General features: G+C 46.8%; 1 protein-coding gene across 1 annotated transcript in view; it reads left to right on the top strand.

Moving 5' to 3' along the window:
* ncor1 (nuclear receptor corepressor 1) overlaps positions 1-13,940 on the top strand; it is a 356,231-nt gene that overhangs the window by 13,967 nt on the left and 328,324 nt on the right. The window contains exons 3-4 of the mRNA XM_038814799.1: positions 110-289; positions 7,414-7,500. Coding sequence (XP_038670727.1) covers positions 164-289; positions 7,414-7,500 — 213 coding nt within the window. The 5' untranslated portion in view covers positions 110-163. The remainder of the gene's footprint in view (positions 1-109; positions 290-7,413; positions 7,501-13,940) is intronic.

Here is a 13,940-nt window from a genome sequence, read left to right as displayed (position 1 = left end):
AGGAAATCTGGTTCCTTTTGATGGTATGTTGGGAAAACAAGTGAAATGGTGTGCCAGGTGTTGCCAGGACCAGTGTTGTCATATTGTTTTTCTTGCATTTTTTTCTCAGGCAGTTTCCGAGGAACATGATCAAATGGTGGCTTAATTCCTAGTCCGCATTCGAATGACTGATTGTCCAAAAATGTCAAGTTCAGGTTACCCCCCAGGTCAAGGCCCCTTTGGTGCAGAAGCTAACCGATACCCAGGTCACGCCATTCAGTATACCTTCTCCAACAGCAGGCACCAGCAGGTAGGCTCACAGCATTTTGTTGCTCTTGTGTGTGATGTGCTGTAGGTTTGTCTGTTTTAGCTTGTGTCTGATTGTTCAGTGAATTCCATATTGAACAGTGTTGAAATACTATGCATGGATTGATTCTGTTGCTCTGGTGGTACAGGTGAGTGTTGCACTAATACTAGGAATACTGTTTGATAAAAGGACATAACGTGAATGATGTGACAGTCATAAAGAAGAATATTTAGAACAAACATAGAACATACAGTGCGGAAGGAGGCCATTCTGCCCATCGAGTCTGCACCGACCCACTTAAGCTCTCACTTCCACCCTATCCCGGGAACCCAATTACCCCATCTAACCTTTTTGGTCACTAAGGGCAATTTATCATGGCAAATCCATCTAACCTGCACGTCTTTGGGCTGTGGTAGGAAATGGAGCACCCGGAGGAAACCCATGCAGACACGGGGAGAACGTGCAGACTCCGTACAGACAGCGACCCAGCGGGGAATCGAACCTGGGACCCTGGCGCTGTGAAACCATTGTGCTATCCACTTGTTACCATGCTGCCCTAAATGTAGTGAAAATGGATTGACAAAATGTAGTGATGTTTGAGAAATTATAACCTAGAGTTTCTGATGATCAATATCTACATACAGCATTCGTTGTTGAATCACAGAAAATCAGAAAATACAGTGCTTAAGAGGTCCTTCGGTCCATCAAGTCTGCACCTACACATGAAAGACTCCTGACTTACCTACTGAATCCCATTTGCCAGCACTTGGCCCATAGCCTTGAATGTTATGATGTACCAAGTGCTTATCCAGGTACTTTTTAAATACTGTGAGGCAATCCGCCTTCATCACCCTTCCAAGCAGTGTGTTCCAGACCATTACCACCCTCTGGGTAAAAAAGGGTATCCTCAAATCCTCCCCAAAACCTCCTGCCCCTCACCGTGAACTTGTGTCCCCTCGTAACCAACCCTTCCAACTAAGGGGAACAGCTGTTCCCTATCCACCCTGTCCATGCCCCTCATAATCTTGTACATCTCGATCAGGTCGTCCCTCAGTCTTCTCTACTCCAACGAAAACAACCCAAGCCTATCCAACCTCTCTTTATAATTTAAATGTGCCATCCTAGGCAATTTACTGATGAATCTCCTCTGCGCCCCATCCAGTGCAATCACATCCTTTGAATCACCCAGTCACTGCCCTCTTCAAGAGCAATTAGGGATGGAAAATAAATCCGACCTAGCTAACGTTGCTCACATCCCATTAATTAATTTTAAAAAAAAGTTCCAGGTGCTTATCTAATTGCCTTCATGATGAATGTTCCCAAATTTATGCCCAAACTAGGATGTCATTTTTTCTCCTAATTTGCCCCTTTCAAAAGACTGTGCAAAAGGGGGAAAGAGGAGGCAGGAAGAACATTTGTGTCTAAATGAAACCATGCTGAGAGTGGAAACATGCACCTACATTCGGGGAGTCACTGGACTAGTTATCCAGAGACCGGTTCGAATCCCACACAGGCAGGAAATATGAGTTCAATAAATATCTGGAAGTAAAAGTCTAACGATAACCATGAAATCATTGTCGATTGTTATAAAGACTTAGCTGGTTCACTAATGTACTTTAGGGAAGGAAATCTGCCGTCCTTACCTGGTCTGGCTCCAGATTTACAGCAATGTGGTTGACTCTTAAATGCTCTCAATTCAAGGGAGGTTAGGTTTGGGCAATAAATGCTGGCCCATATCCCATGAATGAATAACAAAGGCACAGAACCATGTGCACACAGTCTATATAGCATGATGCTTCTGCTGTATGGCATGTTTGTAGTACTGTTTCATAGCTTAACGAGGTTCCAACATCATTTTTAGGTTTGTTTGGTGCTGCTCTTGGCATGCTGTTCTTCACTCTTTATTAAAATCAGTGATGGTCCCTACCTCATGGGGAAATGGTGGTGTAGTGGTATTGACACTGGATTAGTAAACCAGAAACCCAGGGTAATGCTCTGTGGACCTGGGTTTGAATCCCGCCACTGCAGATGGTGAAATTTGAATTCAATAATAAAAATCTGGAACAAAACGTGTATTAGAACAGAACAGGCCCTTCGGCCCTCAATGTTGTGCCGAGCCATGATCACCCTACTCAAACCCACGTATCCACCCTATACCCGTAACCCAACAACCCCCCCCCCCCCCCCCAAACCTTACTTTTTTATTAGGACACTACGGGCAATTTAGCATGGCCAATCCACCTAACCCGCACATCTTTGGACTGTGGGAGGAAACCGGAGCACCCGGAGGAAACCCACGCACACGGGGAGGACGTGCAGACTCCACACAGACAGTGACCCAGCCGGGAATCGAACCTGGGACCCTGGAGCTGTGAAGCATTTATGCTAACCACCATGCTACCCTGCTGCCCCTAATGATGACCATGAAACCAATCCTGATTGTCGTAAAAGACCATCTGGTTCACCAATGTCCTTTAGGGAAGGCAATCTGCTGTCCTTACCTGGTCTGGCCTACTTGTGACTCCAGGCCCACAGCAATGTGGTTGACTCTTAACTGCCCCTCAATGGACAATAAATGTCTCACTGATCATCAACCATTTTTTAAATTGTAAAAATGAGCAGGAGGAGCTATTGACCCCAAAAGCACAGAACTCCAGTAATACCTTTAGAATTTAATAAAACAAGTTTTATTAAAAAATAGTTAAGCCAGTTAAGATTAAAGGTACACAGTTAAAACAGTCATACAAAACAACCCACCAAAAATCCTGCTTGGTCAAAGATGCACAGGTAAACTATCTTTTTGGCAATAACCCATTATAGATTTTTAACTATAATAATCCAGTAATATTACCCAAGTCAAGGAGTTGTCACTTTAATAAAGCTATACCACACAACTTCTCAAACACTTCCACTCTGATGTTCCCAATGGTGGGGGAGTGTGGTCTCCGGATACAGGGAGAACCATTTCAGACTCCGATGAGGATAATTTTATCACCCAGGGAGTGGTGAGACTATGGAATCTGATACCGCAGAAGGCAGTTGAGACCAAAACAAAGTAATTTTTCAAGAATGATTTAGATGTAGCTCGTGGGTTAAAGGGATTAAAGGGTGTGGAGGGAAAGCAGGAATAGATTACTGAGTTGGATGATCAGTTATTATCATAATGAATGATGGAGCAGCCTTGAAGGGCCGAATGGCCGCCTCCTGCTCCTATTTTCTATGTTTCTATGAATTTCAAAAGGAGGTCCAGAAACAAACGTTTTCAAAAGCAAAGACTCTTCTGGCTTAACACTGGGTGGCTGCCTCCAATTCAAAACTTTTACAACAGCTCACACACAAAGGAGTTGGTCTTTAGGGCTTTCCCCCACAACCACACCACTCCGTTAAATATCCGTCCTTAATTATTTTTTTCCACCATCCCCGGCTCTATTGTCCTGAAACATCTCTTTGAACTCAACTTCTCCAAATATAAATAAAATTCATACTTTCTATTTTGCCTCCACTTTTGGGTCAGTAAAATTTAATATTGCTTCCTCTGTTTACTCATGCAACTTCTGTAAGTTGTAAATGTTCGTTGTCACCTCTCCCTTTTGAAATTCAACACTGAAACCAAGTTTCCCACTTATCTCATAATGCACATTTCAACTTGTAACTCAAACTCACCACAGCCTCTCATTACAAATGCATTAACCCAACCTTTTACTTGTTAATCCTCACTAACAACCTGTCCCTAGTAACCTTCCCCCTGGCTAATTAACCCTCAATACACACGCATGCACACACACACAGCTTTCTTTATCTACACAGAGTACCAATATAATCCCCCCCCCCCCCCCCCCCCCGCACGCAAACAGCTGATTGTAACCAACTCTTTAAAATGTAGTATAAATAAACCCCATTGTGGAACCCCTCACTTGCATCCCTCAAAATAAACTTGACCTTTTCCAACATAAGAATTCCCATCAAATCCCCCAGTCACACCGAGGCACAGAGCGGAGAGGCTGACCTCCACCCTCATAGGACCCTCCTGTGCAATTCATGAGGCGAAGGCTGAAACATCTGCCCCTGCTCAGGTCGCCTACTCCAGCAAGTCCGACACATAGAACACTACAGCGCAGTACGGGCCCTTCGGCCCTCGATGTTGCGCCGACCTGTGAAACCATCTGAAGCCTATCTGACCTACACTATTCCATTTTCATCCATATGTCTATCCAGTGACCACTTAAATGCCCTTAAAGTTGGCGAGTCTACTACTGTTGCAGGCAGGGCGTTCCACACCCCTACTACTCTCTGAGTAAAGAAACTGCCTCTGACTTCTGTCCTATATCTACCACCCCTCAATTTAAAGCTATGTCCCCTCGTGTTGGTCATCACCATTCGAGGAAAGAGACTCTCACTGTCCACCCTATCTAACCCTCTGACTATCTTATATGTCTCTATTAAGTCACCTCTCAGCCTTCTCCTCTCTAACAAAAACAACCTCAATTCCCTGAGCTTTTCCTCGTAAGACCTTCCCTCCATACCAGGCAACATCCTAGTAAATCTCCTCTGAACCCTTTCCAAAGCTTCCACATCCTTCCTATAATGTGGTGACCAGAACTGCACGCAGTACTCCAGTTGCGGCCGCACCAGAGTTATGTACAGCTGCAGCATGACCTTGTGGTTCCGAAACTCAATCCCCCTGCTTATAAAGGCTAGCACACCATATGCCTTCTTAACAGCCCTATTAATCTGGGTGGCAACTTTCAGGGATTTATGTACCTGGATGCCGAGATCTCTCTGTTCATCTACACTACCAAGAATCTTGCCATTAGCCCAGTACTCTGCATTCCTGTTACTCCTTCCAAAGTGAACCACCTCACACTTTTCCGCATTAAACTCCATCTGCCACCTCTCAACCCAGCTCTGGAGCTTATCTATGTCCCTCTGTATCCTATAACATCCTTCAGCACTATCCACAACTCCACCAACCTTCGTGTCATCTGCAAATTTACTAACCCACCCTTCTACACCCTCTTCCAGGTCATTTATAAAAATGACAAACAGTAGTGGCCCCAAAACAGATCCTTGCGGTACACCACTAGTAACTGAACTCCAGGATGAACATTTGCCATCAACCACCACCCTCTGTCTTCTTTCAGCTAGCCAATTACTGATCCAAACCGCTAAATCACCTTCAATTCCATACTTCATTATTTTCTGCAATAGCCTACCGTGGGGAATCTTATCAAACGCCTTACTGAAATCCATATACACCACATCAACAGCTTTACCCTGATCCACCTGTTTGGTCACCTTCTCAAAAAACTCAATAAGGTTTGTGAGGCATGACCTACCCTTCACAAAACCGTGTTGACTATCGCTAATCAACTTGTTCTTTTCAAGATGATTATAAACCCTATCTCTTATAACCTTTTCCAACATTTTACCCACAACCGAAGTAAGGCTCACAGGTCTATAATTACCAGGGTTGTCTCTACTCCCCTTCTTGAACAAGGGGACAACATTTGCTATCCTCCAGTCTTCCGGCACTATTCCTGTCGACAAAGACGACATAAAGATCAAGGACAAAGGCTCTGCAATCTCCTCCCTGGCTTCCCAGAGAATCCTAGGATAAATCCCATCTGGCCCAGGGGACTTATCTATTTTGACATTTTCTAAAATTGCTAACACCTCCTCCTTTTGAACCTCAATTCCATCTAGCCGGTCGACTGAACCTGAGTGTTCCCCTCGACAACATTGTCTTTCTCCAGTGTAAACACTGACGAAAAATATCCATTTAATGCTTCCCCTATCTCCTCTGATTCCACACACAACTTTCCACTACTATCCTTGATTGGCCCTAATCTTACTCTAGTCATTCTTTTGTTCCTGATATACCTATAGAAAGCCTTAGGGTTTTCCTTGATCCTATCCTTTTCGTGTCCTCTCCTCGCTCTTCTTAACTCTTCCTTTAGGTCCTTCCTGGCTAACTTGTAACTCTCAAGTGCCCTAACTGAGCCTTCATGTCTCATCCTAACATAAGCCTTCTTCTTCCTCTTGACAAGTGCTTCAACTTCCTTAGTAAACCACAGTTCCCTTGCTCGACAACTTCCTCCCTGCCTGACAGGTACATACTTATCAAGGACACGCAGTAGCTGTTATAGAACATAGAACAGTACAGCACAGAACAGGCCCTTCGGCCCTCAATGTTGTGCCGAGCCATGACCACCCTACTCAAACCCACGTATCCACCCTATACCAGTAACCCAACAACACTCCCCTTAACCTTACTTTCATTAGGACGCTACGGGCAATTTAGCATGGCCAATCCACCTAACCCCGCACATCTTTGGACTGTGGGAGGAAACCGGAGCACCCGGAGGAAACCCACGCACACGGGGAGGACGTGCAGACTCCACACAGACAGTGACCCAGCCGGGAATCGAACCTGGGACCCTGGAGCTGTGAAGCATTTATGCTAACCACCATGCTACCCTGCGGCCCTAGCTGTTCCTTGAAAAAGCTCCACATTTCGATTGTACCCATCCCCTGCAGTCTCCTTCCCCATCCTATACATCCTAAATCTTGCCGAATAGCATCATAATTGCCTTTCCCCAGCTATAATTCTTGCCTTGCGGTATATACCTATCCCTGCCCATTGCTAAAGTAAACATAACCGAGTTGTGATCACTATCACCAAAGTGCTCACCTACATCTAAATCTAACACCTGGCCGGGTTCATTACCCAGTACCAAATCCAATGTGGCCTCGCCCCTTGTTGGCCTGTCTACATACTGTGTCAGAAAACCCTCCTGCACACACTGCACAAAAACTGACCCATCTATAGTACGCGAACTATAGTATTTCCAGTCAATATTTGGAAAGTTAAAGTCCCCCATAACAACTACCCTGTTACTCTCGGTCCTGTCAAGAATCATCTTTGCAATCCTTTCCTCTACATCTCTGGAACTATTCGGAGGTCTATAGACAACTCCCAACAGGGTTACCTCTCCTCTACTGTTCCTAACCTCGACCCATACTGCCTCAGTAGACGAGTCCTCAAGCGTCCTTTCTACCGCCGTAATACTTTCCTTGATTAACAATGCCACACCCCCCCTCTTTTACCATCTTCTCTGTTCTTACAGAAACATCTAAATCCTGGAACCTGCAACAACCATTCCTGTCCCTGCTCTACCCATGTCTCCGAAATCGCCACAACATCGAGATCCCAGGTACCAACCCATGCTGCAAGCTCACCCACCTTATTCCGGATGCTCCTGGCGTTGAAGTAGACACACTTCAAACCAGCGTCCTGCTTGCCGGTGCCCTCTTTCGAACTTTTAACCCTATCCCTGACCTCACTACTCTCAACATCCTGTACACTGGGACTACAATTTAGGTTCCCATCCCCCTGCTGAATTAGTTTAAACCCCCCCGAAGAGCACTAGCAAATCTCCCCCCCAGGATATTGGTTAGATTATTGGATATTGACACCTCAAATATGGCCCTCGGGGACTTGGTTCCAAATCTATGTGAAAGATTGTTGGCGTAGTGCTGAAAAACAACCTCCAAAATCTCTCCAACTTCGGGCAGGACCAGAACCTGGGGCAGCACGGTAGCATGGTGGTTAGCATAAATGCTTCACAGCTCCAGGGTCCCAGGTTCGATTCCCGGCTGGGTCACTGTCTGTGTGGAGTCTGCACGTCCTCCCCGTGTGTGCGTGGGTTTCCTCCGGGTGCTCCGGTTTCCTCCCACAGTCCAAAGATGTGCAGCTTGGGTGGATTGGGCACGCTAAATTGACCGTAGTGTCCTAAATAAGTACGGTTAAGGGGGGGTTGTTGGGTTACGGGTATAGGGTGCATGCGTGGGTTTGAGTAGGGTGATCATTGCTCGGCACAACATCGAAGGCCGAAGGGCCTGTTCTGTGCTGTACTGTTCTATGTTCTATGATTGGCCGGACCCCTCCCACAGCACTCGTAAATGTTCTCCACTCCCCCCAAACAACCAGCTCATCCTCGACTTCGTCAGGTGCGCCCTGTGCACCATCTTTAGCCGCATCAGCCCCAGCCTCACGCACAAGGTTGAGGGGTTCACCTTCAACAGCAACTCACATGTCAACGCCTCTTCCAGCATTATCCCGAGCACCACCTACCACTTGACCTTGACCCCCCCCCCCTTTGACACCTCCTCCAGCATACTCCCATAAATCGGCGAGGTGACCCCCCCCCTCCCAAACAACCCCTCCAACAACGAAGAAAGTGGCGCCAAAGGAAAAGTCGGAAAACCTTTTTTGCAAAGACCCGCACCTGCATATACCTACAAGCCTCGCCCTGTGGAATCCCAATCTCCATCAACTCTTCCAAACTCGGGAACCGTCCTTCTAGAAATATGTCCTTCATCTCCGTCACCCCCTGCTCCTCCCACCCTCGAAACCCAGCATCCATCCTTACTGGCTCAAACACATGATTCCCTCTGGTCGGCATCAACATCAACCCCACCCTAACCTAAAGTGCTGCTGAAATTGCCTCCATATCTTTAGTGTGGCCACCACCACCGGACTCCCTCAATACGTCCCTGGGGCGAATGGGAGCGGCTTCGTTGCAAGTACCCACAACCCTGACCCCTTACAAGAGCCTGCCTCCATCTCCACTCACAAAGCCTCCGGCTCCTTACCCCAACTCTGCACCTTCTCAGCATTCGCTGCCACCGATTGGCAAGGGCCAGACCCCCTGACTGCCAGCCTCTCTGAAGCACCATCTTCCTAACCCTACTGCCCAAACAGATACCCCCCCCCAACAGTATCACCCCCCTAATCCTGCCCACCTTCCCTGCCCAGACAAACGAGGAGATCAGAATTGCGGCAAAACATTCATCTCTACTGCCTGCACCCGGCCTGCCAACGGCAGAGGGAGATTGTCCCACATCAGCAAATCTGCCTTCACCCTCCCACCAAACTAGTGAAGTTAAACTTCCAAAGCCCTGCCTAATCCCGGGCCACCTACCCCCCAAATACCTAAACCGAGACACCGCCAGGCGGAGTGGCAGCTCTCCCCACCCCTCCCCTCCAAACTCGCTCCCACTTCAGGAGGGGAGACCCCTCAAAATACTCACTTTTTCCTCAATGCAATTTGTACCCTGAAACCATCCCAAATCTCTGCAGCAACCCCTTTATGCTCCCCATCAAGGAGCTCGGCTCTGAAATATCCAGCAGCAAGTCATCTACATATAAGGACACCCTATGTTCCATCCCTCCCCCAATTATCCCCTTCCACAACCCCAAGCTCTTCAGCACAATGGCCAAGGGCTCTATAGCCAATGCAAACAGAAGGGGGGGGGGGGGGGGGGGGGGGGGAGAGACATAGGGCATCCCTGCCTTGTACCCTGATGCAATGCAAATACCCTGAATTTGTGCTGTTGGTGCGCCCTTGTATAGGAGCTGCACCCACGGAACAAACTTCGGCCCAATCCCAAATTTCTCCAGTACCGCCATCAAATACCTCCACTCCACCCGATTGACCATCTTCTCTGCATCTAACGCCACCATCGCCTCTATCTCCCTCCCCTCTGTCGGAGAAAGCATCATGATCAACAACCTCCTCACATTCGAGGACAGCTGACTTCCCTTTACGAACCCCGCCTGGTGCTCCCCAATCACCTTTGGAAGGCACCCTGCCAACCTTAACGGCAGCACCCTTGCCAGTATCTTGGCATCCACAATGAGCAGAGAAATGGGCCTACATGACCCACACTCCCCCGGATCCTTGTCCTTCTTTAACAACAGCGAGATGGAGGCCTGCCCCATTGTTTGGGGCAAGACACCCCTAACCATCAGGTCCTCAAACATTCCCACCATCAACAGCGCCAGTCTATCTTTAAATCTTTTAGAAATTTGTCCGGAAACCCATCGGGCCTTGCCGTCTTCCTTGGCTGCATCCTCCCAATCGCCACCTTCACCTCCTCCTCCCCCACCTGCTGCTCCAACCCTGCCCTCTCCGCCGCCTCCAACCTCCACACGCTAGCCCAAGCAAAAGCTTCCTCGTCTCCCGCTCCTCCTCCGGTGGTTCCAACTTATAGAGGTCCCTATAGAACTTCTCTTTAATCTGTTCCAGAGCCACCACCAAGTCCCCCGTCTTGTCCCGCACACAAAGCATCTCCCTCGCCGTGGCCTCCCTGCGGAGCTGACCTGCCAACATCCGCCCTGCCTTAAATATGCTGTAGTTTAATGGGTCACCGATTGCTTTCAATATTTTGATGTTTGAAGAGCCATTTATATTGGAAATGGAACAATATTTTTGGAAGAAGTTCAAGATCAGGAGGCAGTGCAGATGAAGTTTTGCAATCTGAACTTTGTGCCCCAGACAATGACCCTTCAATCAACATGTAAATAGCAAAAAAAGTTAGGTCAGTTCAGAAATCAATAAGTGTATTGGGCACAAACATAATAGTCAGCATTGTGTTTGGCTCATCTAATGCTTTGATAGCAGCATTAACCAAAAGTGTACTGGAACCTTCGCTTTGCTTACGAATTTGCTGTGAATCTGAGTGCCCAGAGACCTCAGCATTTCCTCTGTTTCCTTTCATACATGAACAGGTAATTTCTCCAAACATTGAACTTTGCTGAAATAAGAGACATGTTGTCGAAGCTTTTCATCTTCGACAACATGTCTGTTGGCAATTATGATGCCATTAGACATGACTTAGGATGTGTAGGTTGGAGAAGTAGGCTGCAAGGGTTGGGCACACTGGATATGTGGAGCTTGTTCAAGGAACAGCTATTGCATGTTCTTGATAAGTACGTACCAGTCAGGCAGGGAGGAAGGGGTCGAGCGAGGGAACCGTGGTTTACCAAAGAAGTGGAATCTCTTGTTAAGAGGAAGAAGGAGGCCTATGTGAAGATGAGGCGTGAAGTTTCAGTTGGGGCGCTTGATAGTTACAAGGAAGCGAGGAAGGATCTAAAGAGAGAGCTGAGACGAGCAAGGAGGGGACATGAGAAGTCTTTGGCAGGTAGGATCAAGGATAACCCTAAAGCTTTCTATAGGTATGTCAGGAATAAAAGAATGACTAGGGTAAGAGTAGGGCCAGTCAAGGACAGTGGTGGGAAGTTGTGTGTGGAGGCTGAGGAGATAAGCGAGATACTAAATGAATACTTTTCGTCAGTATTCACTCAGGAAAAAGATAATGTTGTGGAGGAGAATGCTGAGACCCAGGCTATTAGAATAGATGGCATTGGGGTGCGTAGGGAAGAAGTGTTGGCACTTCTGGACAAGGTGAAAATTGGCTAGTTGAAAGAAGACAGAGAGTGGTAGTTGATGGGAAATGTTCAGAATGGAGTTCAGTTACGAGTGGTGTACCACAAGGATCTGTTCTGGGGCCGTTGCTGTTTGTCATTTTTATAAATGACCTAGAGGAGGGCGCAGAAGGATGGGTGAGTAAATTTGCAGACGACACTAAAGTCGGTGGAGTTGTAGACAGTGCGGAAGGATGTTGCAGGTTACAGAGGGACATAGATAAGCTGCAGACCTGGGCTGAGAGGTGGCAAATGGAGTTTAATGTGGAGAAGTGTGAGGTGATTCACTTTGGAAAGAATAACAGGAATGCGGAATATTTGGCTAATGGTAAAATTCTTGGTAGTGTGGATGAGCAGAGGGATCTCGGTGTCCATGTACATAGATCCCTGAAAGTTGCCACCCAGGTTGATAGGGTTGTGAAGAAGGCCTATGGTGTGTTGGCCTTTATTGGTAGAGGGATTGAGTTCCGGAGCCATGAGGTCATGTTGCAGTTGTACAAAACTCTAGTACGGCCGCATTTGGAGTATTGCGTACAGTTCTGGTCGCCTCATTATAGGAAGGACGTGGAAGCTTTGGAACGGGTGCAGAGGAGATTTACCAGGATGTTGCCTGGTATGGAGGGAAAATCTTATGAGGAAAGGCTGATGGACTTGAGGTTGTTTTCGTTAGAGAGAAGAAGGTTAAGAGGTGACTTAATAGAGGTATACAAAATGATCAGAGGGTTAGATAGGGTGGACAGTGAGAGCCTTCTCCCGCGGATGGAGGTGGCTAGCACGAGGGGACATAGCCTTAAATTGAGGGGTAATAGATATAGGACAGAGGTCAGAGGTGGGTTTTTTACGCAAAGAGTGGTGAGGCCGTGGAATGCCCTACCTGCAACAGTAGTGAACTCGCCAACATTGAGGGCATTTAAAAATTTATTGGATAAACATATGGATGATAAGGGCATAGTGTAGGTTAGATGGCCTTTAGTTTTTTTTCCATGTCGGTGCAACATCGAGGGCCGAAGGGCCTGTACTGCGCTGTATCGTTCTATGTTCTATCTTGCATCCTCAGGACTGTTTGCAAGAATACGAATAGTAAAGGGAACAACAATTTATAGTGTATGAGAAGAAAGTGCTGATTGGTTGCAAGTGGACCCTGATAGTTAGAGGCTTTGCCATGGAGAAAGCATTAGGGAACAAGCCTTTGTTCAAATTCAAACCAGACAGGTGGACTCTGATTGTTCAAGGTATTGACATGGAGAATGAACTGGGGAATGGCTGTCCCCCAAACTTTTGTGTAGTTGGAAGAGACGCAATGGGTGGACACCCTCGGTCTGCAAAGGACAGGGTCCTTCCTGTTTGTGAATGTATGTAGCTTCTAGTATGTGTAAGAGAGCCATACTGTATTAACTTCAATTCAATTCATTGTAGTTCTTGGCACCCAGCCTCTACAGCTCTTTGCGGTAAAGAATTCCACAGATTCACTCCCCTCTAAAAGAAGAAATTCCTGCTCTTCTCTATATTAAATGTGCGACCCCTTACGCTGAGATTACGCCCCCTGGTCCTAGACTGTCCTACAAGAGGAAACATCCTCTCAGTATCTACCCTGTCAAGCACCCTGTGAATCCGATATGTTTCAATAACGTCACCTCTCATTTTTCTAAACTCTTATAGCAACCTTTAGATTCCATTTCATGTTGGTCATTAATCCATTCTCATACAGACTCTTTCATCATTTTGCTTTTTCACTTCTGAACTATTTATATTTAGCTTAATTCTGCCTTGTATTATCAAGCCGACATCTGACATACTCTCATTTTTTCTGCTTCATCCTATTCTCTAAGTTGCTTATTAAGGGAGCTCTGGCCGCCGAACCCGCCTTGTAGGAATGTACCTCAATGTACCAAACAATTTCCTCATTAATGGTTCTTTATCCATTGCTCCATTGCATTTCCCTGCCAGCCTTTAACTCCACCTGGCTCAGACCCGTTTCCATTTGCTGGTGTTAGCCCTCTTCCAGTTAAGCATTTTTATTATAGTTTGCTCTTTAGTCTTCTCCATATTAATCTAAATCTTATGATATTCTGATTCTCAATCAGAATACTCTGATTCTCAAAATACTCTCCCACTGTGACACTTTCCACTTGATCCACTTCATTCCCGAATATGTAATACCAGTGTGGCATCACCAGAGGAGAGTAACTCTCCAGGGGCTGGTTTAACTCACTGGGCTAAATCGCTGGCTTTGAAAGCAGACCAAGCAGGCCAGCAGCATGGTTCGATTCCCGTACCAGCCTCCCCGGACAGGCGTCGGAATGTGGCGACTAGGGGCTTTTCACAGTAACTTCATTGAAGCCTACTCGTGACAATAAGCGATTTTCATTTCATTTCAATGAGGAC

This window comes from Scyliorhinus canicula, chromosome 12, assembly GCF_902713615.1.
Source record: "Scyliorhinus canicula chromosome 12, sScyCan1.1, whole genome shotgun sequence".
Taxonomy (NCBI): domain Eukaryota; kingdom Metazoa; phylum Chordata; class Chondrichthyes; order Carcharhiniformes; family Scyliorhinidae; genus Scyliorhinus; species Scyliorhinus canicula.
This window is presented reverse-complemented; position numbering and strand designations above follow the sequence as displayed.